Source organism: Malania oleifera, chromosome 9, assembly GCF_029873635.1.
Source record: "Malania oleifera isolate guangnan ecotype guangnan chromosome 9, ASM2987363v1, whole genome shotgun sequence".
In the NCBI taxonomy this organism is placed as follows: Eukaryota; Viridiplantae; Streptophyta; class Magnoliopsida; order Santalales; family Ximeniaceae; genus Malania; species Malania oleifera.
Genome location: NC_080425.1, coordinates 6,002,772 through 6,013,333, shown reverse-complemented (window position 1 = coordinate 6,013,333; position 10,562 = coordinate 6,002,772). Strand labels below are relative to the sequence as shown.

The 10,562-nt window shown below is 35.2% G+C and overlaps 1 protein-coding gene across 1 annotated transcript; it reads left to right on the top strand.

Annotated features, from left to right (window-relative positions):
• Positions 1-8,930, top strand: LOC131164324 (haloacid dehalogenase-like hydrolase domain-containing protein Sgpp). The gene is made up of 5 exons (XM_058121433.1): positions 1-245; positions 7,603-7,714; positions 7,975-8,129; positions 8,204-8,465; positions 8,553-8,930. The coding sequence occupies exons 1-5, from the start codon at positions 214-216 to the stop codon at positions 8,718-8,720; spliced, it is 729 nt and encodes a 242-aa protein (XP_057977416.1). The 5' UTR covers positions 1-213; the 3' UTR covers positions 8,721-8,930.
• Positions 8,931-10,562: the final 1,632 nt, after the last annotated feature.

Here is a 10,562-nt window from a genome sequence, read left to right as displayed (position 1 = left end):
CAAACATTCAGCATTTCTATCTTATTCCCAAAAATGAAATGTTCGTAATTATCATCGTATGAGGATATTATTACTCCGCAAACCAAACGCCCTTAAAAGATAACGTTTTTAAGAGTGGCCTTTTGTTTGCTAAGTGCTCCGGCGTCATAGATTTCGTCTCGCCCACCATTTCTCCCAATCCATTGCTTCGATTCCTTGTAAATTTTCCAACGAATGGATTCATCCGTTGAAAACTCAGTAGAGAGGTGACTTTTTCATCTGTTTTTGTGCTTTGATTTGTTTCTTGTTTGAAGATTCGCTACATTTTTTTTTTTGTACTTGTGGATTTCTTCTTGTTTCAGCAATTTTCTCCGATTGTGCTGTTCACTAAGAGCAGGATTATTTTTTTTGTTTCTTCATTTCTTTTTTTGGATTTTATCAATGCTGTGGAATTTGTGCTCATAGCCTCAGACAGTCATAGACATTAACTGAAATTATCATTTCCTTGAACTTTATTTTTGTTTTGTTGGATTTTGAACGAATCCGTTTAGATTAATTTTGAGTTAAATTCCCATTTCTTTGTGTTCTGTCATGTTTTATATAGCGCCATTCTGAAATCATTTCGTATGCGAACTTATCTGTTTAGAGTTACTGCAAAACAGGGAAAGTTTTTCTTGCTTGAAGATGAAATTTTGGGGGCAGACGTCGAATTTAATCATGCATTGATGCATGACGCCAGTCTTGCTGTTCTGACGGTCGATAAATCTTTTCTGAAAAAATGTGGATCTGCTTTAGATATAGTATTGAATCAATTGGTTTGATTTCTCCTGAATCACGTTGTTAATGTGTGTTTTTGTGTGACTGTTTGTGTGTATCTGTGGGAGTAAATGTAATAATAAGTAGGAGAATACTGCAGATTAGAAAATGCTTCAAGGCACGTTATAATGTCGTTTTCCTTGAAATCATTTTCAGGATACAATGAAACCCATAATTTAATCTGATATCAGTTTGCGTTATACACAAACGAAAACTGATCACAAACACCCTTAGAATAATTTGAACAAATTTTCTGTAATTCTATTTCAACAGAAAACAGAACCCAAATTTGAAAAAGCGTGCGCGAGTGCGTAAGCGTGTGCGGACGGTGTGAAGCACCATCGTAGGGTGCACTAGAGTCTAGAGTACACACTAGCACTTTTTTTTAACTAATTTTAAAAGATTATTTCACCTTATCATTTATTAATAACTTTTCTTTTTCCACTTTTTCGAATGTGAGACAAACCCACATAGGTTTAAATACTTATTTTAGAAAATATTTTAACATTCCCCCACCATTTTCAAAATATAGATGGAAAACAATTTATTCAGATAAAAGAAAATTTATGCATAGATGAAGGTGTTTTTAGAATTTGAACCTTTACTTAGTAAATACATATCAAAGTTAATCAAGATTACATATTAGACGAATTTTGAACTAGCAATCCTCTTTTGATTAACCAGATAGATATCACACACAAATAATTAGATCTTTGGGTGTTACCAAAAGCCGACGCGTGGATTGGCCTTGCATCTATATCCCAGTTTAATAAGTGCTCTAGAGATAGATTCATTTCTCATAGGAAGCGGCACTACTTCTGACACTCATATAGGTAGGTTTATCAAAAGTACCCCTATAATTAAAGTACCTCACAGAACCTGTTATAATCCTATTAAGAGCTTAAGCTCAACCTTCACCTTTTTCACATTACAGGACTATTTTTCTTGGGATGGATTATGTGACACATATACATTTTAGTGCTCCCAGTCACTACATATGATTTACTTTGCTCATTGAACTCAAGAACTTGAAAATTTCAAGTGTTGAGTCTAGTTTCCATCATTGGTGAGTATGGGTTATGGATTTAAGTCCCATCCCCTTTGATATTTTCCAGACCATGTCTCTTGCAAGTCCTTTTGTTAATGGATCAGCTAAATTTTGGCTTGATCTCACAAAATCTATGGTAATTACACTATCATTAATTAATTGCCTCAAATAGCTATGTCTTAGGCCAATATGTCTGGATTTACCATTATATATATTACTATATGCTTGTGACAAAGTTGCCTCACTGTCACAATGCAAAGATATAGGTGGTATAGGCTTTGGCCAAATTGGAATTTCTAATAGCAAATTCAATTCCTAAGCCATTCTGCCTCTTTGCTACAAGAAGCTAAAGCCACAAATTCTGATGCCATAGTGGAATCCGTCATAAGGCTTTGCTTCTTTGAACCCCAGGAGATAGCTCCTCCACCAAGGGTGAATATCCACCCACTGGTTGATGTATGATCATTACGATCGATTATCCAACTGGCATCTGTGAATCCTTCTAAAACAGTAGGTTAACATATGCCATATTTTATAGTATTTTTCAAATACTTTAACACTCTATATATAGCACGTCAATGAATATCACTAGGATTATTAGTATATCTACTAAGTTTGCAATATCAGGTCTAGTAGAATTCATAGCATACATCAAACAACCAATAACTTTAGCATATTTTAACTGATTTACTGCTCTACCAGTGTTAGGATATAATTTCAAATTTGCATCAAAAGGTATGCTAACAGATTTGCAGTCATATTGATTAAACTTTTTCAGTATCTTTTCAATATAGTGTGATTGGGTGAGAATCAATTTATCATTGTTTCTAATTATTCTAGTACCTAGAATCACATCTGCATTACCCATATCTTTCATATCAAAACTAGATGACAAAAGTTTCTTAGCACTTTCAACACTTTCAATATCAGTACCAAAATTAACATATCATCAACATGTAAGCAAATAATTACCCCTTTATTTCTATTGAATTTACTATATACACATTTATCAGATTCATGTATCCTAAAGCCATTAGAAAGAATAACTTGGTCAAAATTTTCATGCCACTGTTTTGGGGCTTGTTTAAGTCCATAAAGAGACTTAATCAACTTACATACTTTAGATTCATTTCCAGGCATAATAAAGCCTTCAAGTTGTTCAATGTAAATTTCTTCATCTAATTCTCCATTCAAGAATGCAGTTTTTACATCCATTTGATGGATTTCAAACTTGTAGATGGAAGCTAAGGCAAGTAAGACTCCTATAGTTGCAATCCTAGCAGCTGGAGCATAAGTATCAAAGTAGTCTATGTCTTCCTTTTGTGTAAAGCCTTTAGCTACTAATCTTGCTTTGAATTTGACAATTGTTCCATCTACCTTTCTTTTTGAAGATCCATTTACTACTTATTGGTTTTGAACCAAGAGGTAAATCAACCAATTTTCAAGTTTTATTACCCTTGATATAATCCATTTCGTCGTTGATATCTTCTTTCCAAAATGCAGAATCTTGAGACTTCTTTGCCTCTTCATAAGTAAGAGGATCTAATTCTACACTTGGTGAAATTATAGTTTGTCTATGGTGTGATACTCTAGTACCTTCTACTAGGTAGATTATGAAGTCTGGTCCAAAATACTTTGTTGTTGTCCTCCTCTTACTCCTCCTAGGTTCACTAGGTTCAGAAGGTTCTCTAGGTTCAGAAGGTTCACCACTAGTACAAATTGATTTCAAAGTCTCCACTGATTTATTTTGATCGCTAACCTTTTGTATGGAAGTGAACTTATTTTCAAAGAATTCTGCATCTCTGGATTCTATTACTGAATTAACTCCTATAGAATCATTTGGTTCAATTACCAAGAATCTGTAAGCTTTTCTATGTTCAGCATAGCCAAGGAATACACATTCTATTCCTCGCTCACCTAATTTTCTTATCTTAGGTTCAGGAAGCCTTACATTTGCTCTACAGCCCCAATTCTTAAGATATTTTAAATTAGGCTTTCTTTTCTTACATAACTCATATGGAGAAATCTTAGTCCTCTTAAAAGGAGCTCTATTTAATATATGACAAGCAATTTGTAAGGCTTTACCCCAATAACCACTACTTAGTCCTAAATTTGACATCAAGGCATTGGCCATTTCAACCAATGTTCGGTTTTTCCTTTCTGCAAACTCCATTTTGTTATGGAGTATATGTTACAAAAATTTCATGTATCACACCTATTGATCCATAATAGGCGGGGAAGTGATATTCACCTCCTTTATCCGATTTAAGACACTTTATCTTAGTGTCACATTGGTTTTCAATTTCTGCCTTATAAACCTTAAATTTATCAATTACTTCATCTTTAGTATGCATAAGATAAACATAACAGAATCTAGGAAAATCATCTATAAATGTTACAAAATATTTTTGCCTCTTATGGTAAGTGTACCATGCAAGTCACATACATCACTATGCACTAATTGAAGTAAAGAAGAGATTCTAGCAGTTTTGTTAGGAAAAGGTTTTCTAGTTATTTTGGTTTTAATACATACACTATTAATATGTCCTAAACGATTATGCCATAAAGAAAGTGAATCAACAATATAAACAGAAACATTTACTTTATTGATATTAAGCTTAAACATACCCTCATACATATAGCCTTTTCTCACAAAGACTCCACCCTTGGAGAGTACAAATTTGTCAGATTCAAACACAAACTTAAAGTCAAACTTATTAAGTAGGCTTCCAGAAACTAAATTCTTCCTAATTTCTGGTACATGGTATACATCAGTGAGAGTTAAACTTTTTCCAGAAGTATTCAAAAGTAACATCTCCTCCTCCTTTGCCTTTGACTACAACAGTGGACAAATTTCCCATGTAGAGAACATTCCCATCTTCCACCGATTCATACTTTGAGAATGAACTCTTGTTTTTGCAAACATGCCTTGTTGCACCTGAGTCAATCCACCATGCACAGTCTTCTTCAACAACATTGTTTTTAGAAATCATAGCCACAAACTTGTTAGAGTTTGTTCCATCTTGCTTTTTCTTGAGAAAATGACGCTCATTTTTGTAGTGTCCAGGTTTTTTCTACAATGGAAGCATAAACCTTTCTTTTTCTTATTTTGATTCTTGACAGAATTGAACTTCCTTTTCAGATTCCCTTTTTTGGGATGTTGGGGTTGTTTAGAATTGCCTCCTTCCATTATATGCACTTTGGAAGTATGCTCTTCTGCACCTTTCTGGTTCTGCCTAAACACTTCCTCAATTTGGAAATATTGGCCCAATTGTTCAAGTGACATATCATCCTTCCTGTGCTTCAAAGATTTTCTAACATCTTTCTAGGATAGAGGTAATTTATCAATAATAGACGAAACAGAAATACATTCATCCATTTTCATATTATGCTTATTAAACTGGTTAAGGATACGCATAATTTCATGAAACTGCTCTACAACAGACTTATTATCAACCATGGTATAATTGAAAAATTTTCCAATTAGAAATTTCTTACTAGTTGCATCATTTGTGAAATACTTAGCTTCAAGTGCATTCCACAACTCTTTTGCAGTAGCCATATTCTGATACAGATCGAACAAATTGTCTAACATTGAATTGCAAATGTGACATTTGCATATATAGTCATCTTGTTCCCATTTTATCCTTGCACGTCCTTGAGCCAAAGTCTCATTCTCATTCATGGCAGGTTTGGGGGTGGTCAGAACATACACCACTTTGAGACTCGCAAGAAGAAAGTGCATCTTTTTTTGCCAGCGCCTGAAATTGCTACCATCGAATCGTTCAAGTTTGACAAACTCTGTAGCGAATTCTCTCAAGGTTAAAGAACCAGCCATTTCAAAATAACGTTTTAAGATTGTAACAATAAGATATGAGAATACTGCAGATTAGAAAATGCTTTAAGGCACGTTACAATGTCGTTTTCCTTAAAACGTTATTTGCCCCCACTAGATCGGTGTGTATTAAGTCAGCAAATACGTTTTGAGGATACAATGAAATTCATAATTTAATCTGATATCAGTTTGCGTTATACACAAACGAAACTGATCACAAGCATCCTTAAAATAATCTGAACAAATTTACTGTAATTCTATTTCTGCAAAAAAAAGAACCCAGATTTGAAAAAGATATAATTTGTGGAAGCTTTATGTAAGAAAGAGAAGGAGAGAATGATGAATTTTCTGTATATTTCGTGGAGTTAATTATGTCTTTAAATAGACAGAATTTTGCCTTTTTCGAAAGGTTGCATCTGTTTAAATCGCGAAGCAGATTCAACCTGGTCGCACTAGGCATTGACTTGGTCGCGTCTTGGTCGATACATTTTGGAAAATCTATTTTTTCACTCATGTTCAATCAATGGTACCTTCGACCAGGTTGCACCTACTCTCTTGGTCGCACCACTTAATCTACTGGTCACATCACTTGATCTTAAAAAATATAAGATTAATTTTAAGTCATCTGATTATGATTAATAGTCATGATCTCGCAACAATGCAAGCGAGCAAAGTGCTAAGTGCTTGTACGCCAAGTAAATGCGCCACTAGCGTCTTGCGGTCCACACCATGCGCGAGTGCGTGTGCGTGTATGGACGGTGCTTCGGTGCACTAGAGTACACACTAGCACTTTCTCTTAACCAATTTTAAGAGATTATTCTATCTCATCATTTATTAATGACTTTTCCTTTCCACTCTTTCCAATGTGGGACAAACCGACATAGCTTTAAATACTTATTTTAGAAAATATTTCAACAGTAAATATTAATCTTCAAGCTCCATTAGATACTAAATTTCAAGCCCCTGGCTCCATTTTAGATGGAAGCATGAACCATGTTACCTTATTAACACCACATAAATCCATTCTAGCATTTGGAATTGACTTTCATGCATTTGAAAATTTATGGGTCCGTTTAGTTGTGGAAAATATTTCCTATTTCCTTTTTTAATTTTCCAAATAAGTATACAAATTTCTGCTTATTTTCTATTTTTTCAGTATTCTTATTGGAAAGGTAGAAAATGAAGAGTTTTAGTTGTGCAAAAAAAAAAATAAAATAAAATAAAATTACAAAAATGACACCTTGTTTTCGTATTTTCTATTAATTGAGTAAGAGTGTTTGGGAGCATGTATTTTGCTGCTTGGATTTGGATTTGAGTGGATTTGAAAGAAATTCAATATAGTTGTATACTATATTTTGTCTCAATTCACACAAAACCAAATCTTGAACATCCAAATTCATGCTCTCAAATGCAAGGCATCAAAAAACTAGGAAACAATAAAAAGATATTTTTCAACTTTCCTATATAAATTTAGAAAATTGAAAAACAAGGTGATATTTTTGTAATTTTATGAAAGAAATAGAAATGGAAAATTCCATAAGCAAATAGTGCCACAAATTTGTATTACAGTTATTAGCGTGAACATTTTGTTGGATTTGCCATCATATAGTCCACTTTTTATGCATAGGATGACATTAGCCATCTCATGTGGATGCTTTTTTGTAGGACAATCTAAAAATTTGTTCAACCATTTAAAATTTGAACCAAATGACAAAATGAGAAGTAAATGAAAACCAATCCAGCTGATTTTAGTACATTAAATTGCAATAAATCCCATCAGCTGGTGAATCCTGCTGCAATTGTAATGTCCATGGCTGGCTCTGGGGCTAGGCTGTGCATTAGCAAGAGAGTCATCACAAAAAAGTGCAGTTGTTATTTTTATTAAGTGATTGGAACTTGATACTTCTTATTGTGGAACCACCAGATTCTCCCTTTCTGGACTTGCCCCACTTGAAGCTGTACTGCTTGATATTGATGGAACTCTATGTGATTCTGATCCTTTCCACTACGATGTGTTTTGTGAAATGCTTCAAGAGGTAAGAGATTCAGTTTCCATCATTGCTTTAAGAGGGATTCATGTCACTCCAAGTTGATTTTTCTGCCATTTAGAAAATCACATTCGTATCACATTGTGACATAAAGCTTATTAGTTTATTGGTCATATGTAAGGAGAAGAGACATTTTAATTACAGTCATTCTGTTTATTTTGTGTAATGAAAAGAACACTGTTCATGTTTAGCTGAGCTAATTGAGCTGTAATAATGTGGCTATTAACCAATTTTGGGTTGTTTAAAAGTTAGGATACAATGGCGGGGTCCCAATTACAGAGGAATTCTATATTGAAAATATTGCTGGCAAGCACAACGATGATGTCACCAGGACCCTCTTCCCTGACTGGGTTCTTGAGAGGAGTCTAAAATTTATGGATGATAAGGAAGCCATGTTTAGGAGGTAGATGCATCCTCACTTCAACTTGTTAACTTGCCCAAGCTTCTACCTTTTGATTTATTTAATGGATACAACAGATTGGCATCAGAAAAATTGAAGCCTGTAAATGGGCTTAACAAATTGAGAAAATGGATTGAAGATCGTGGCTTGAAAAGAGCTGCTGTTTCTAATACTCCAAGAGCTAATGCTGAACTCATAATCTCAATTCTTGGCCTTTCTGATTTCTTTGATGTTCTGATTCTTGGCAATGAATGTCCTCATGCCAAACCACATCCAGACCCCTATTTGAAGGCTCTAGAAGTGCTAAAAGTATCGAAGGATCACACTTTCATATTTGAGGTTTGTCATTGGTAGACCTTAATTGTTTTCTAATATTAATTTTGTTCGCATTTCCAAAATTTCTTATATATATATTTACTTGCCCAGGATTCTGTTTCGGGGATAAAAGCTGGGGTGGCGGCGGGGATGCCTGTTATTGGTTTAACTACAGGAAACCCTGAAGAGGTACTCATGGAAGCACAGCCAACATTTCTTATACCAGATTATGACGATGCAAAGTTGTGGGCAGCTTTAGAAGTGTTTGATGGAAAATGAGGTGCACAGGCAATTGAGGCTGGTAGTTGTTCTAGTAAAATGACTAGAAAATTCAATGGAAATTGAGAGGGTTTGTTGAGTAATTAATTATGTTGCAGAGGAGCCTCTAGCTCTCAATGTAAGTTGGATGTGGAACCATAAAGTTACTGTCTTGACCTGGAGCATAAGATCGGCCTACTTTGAATTTACATGCATACAATTTTGAATTAACTGTTAACTGTGTAACATTCACATATCTGTAGGAGGTCAGATTGGTAGTTCACGTGTCTAAGATTGATCATGAGGAGGTCTTCTCACCTATCATGGTTAGAGAGTCTTGGTTTGGTAAGCTTGAATGATATTTCAAGAAGAGGAGACCTAACTGCTTCAGCCTTTTCTTAATCTCTTCAAGCATTTGCTACATGCTGTTACTCACATGCGTCTTCTTCTTTTTCTTCCTCAACCTGACCGTGTATCATCATTGTGGACCAACAATTTCTCTCTTTCATTTGTCATGATCTGACGAGACATTCTCTTGGAGGGTTACAATTCATGATTCCATTCATATTTGTCCTTCTCTTATCCACTTGAACATGCTTCAGTGGGAATCTGTTTAGCACTCAAGCAGTCTCACTTTCCTTCTCTCTCTCTGAAATCCCCCTAGCTTTAGATTTGCTTTAGTTCAAGGATTTCCTCCAACCATTAAAATCCTTCAATTTGCCATCCGTCATGCTTGAACTTTCTAGGGATTGTTTCGTTCTCCTTTTAAGGCTCTTTATGGGCCATCCATTACTTGTTCATAATTTATGTTGTCCTTCTCAAGAGTCCCCTCCATATTTTGACAGCTTCTTTCTAGGCTGTATTGCTAACCCAAATTTAATCTCTACGATAACAAGGTCAGTAACGCAAAGAAGCATTAGTGAAGTTTGTGCAGAATAATTGACGTCTATGGGTTGGATGACAATCTCAAGCTCAAGAAATTCTGTAATCCTTCACTAAGGGTGTATGCAAATGTCTACCTCAAACCCGGGTTGATGAAAACTTGAAGTTAGATGTGTAACTTTTTTGTTTGGCAAGTTACTTCTTACTCAAGAGAGGGTGACTCAAGGTGACCATGGGTGGACGGCATTAGAAGTCTAGGTAGAATATGAAGGATTAATTGAAATGTTTCCATGAGTGGATATAGAGATCTAAGGCAACATCAGATAGCGCGAGCTTTTAAAGGTTTGCATCCATGGGATGTTCATTGAATACTAGATGTTTTTCGAGAATGTGGAATTGTTATTCATTGCTACTTTACTAGAACTATTTGCAGAATTAACGACTCCATCTAAAGGCAGAGGAATGATTGATTGCTGTGGGAAGAAGGGTCCAATTTTGGATGTCATCCAAGATAGGGAGGACAAATTCAACTAGAAGCCTAGAATAGATGGACCGTAGGAGACCTGATCCTCATTAGCTTTCCTTATAACATGAACAAGGTGTACTCTCTCCTTTGTGGATGCAGGATGGAGTGTTACAGCTCTCTAATGTCTAGTACTAGTTTACCAATAAAGAGAAGGTCAAGTTGAAGTACTGCAATTTCATGTTGCTGTTGGTTATCTTGCAGAGGATTGGAGGATGCTAAAGAGAATTTTTGAGGGAAAGATCGCAAATGGTGAACTATTGGTTAAACAGGATGATGTTTGGAATAATCTCGTGCGCTTTGCATGATAATCGAGGGGGAGGAGCTTATGCTAATGCTTTGATTGGGATTATTCTTAAAACTCTTCCAATGAGCCTACTTTTGTAATGAAAACATTCAACCAACCAAGAGCACAAAGAGGATGATTCAACGACATGTGTTTTTATGAAGACTACCGG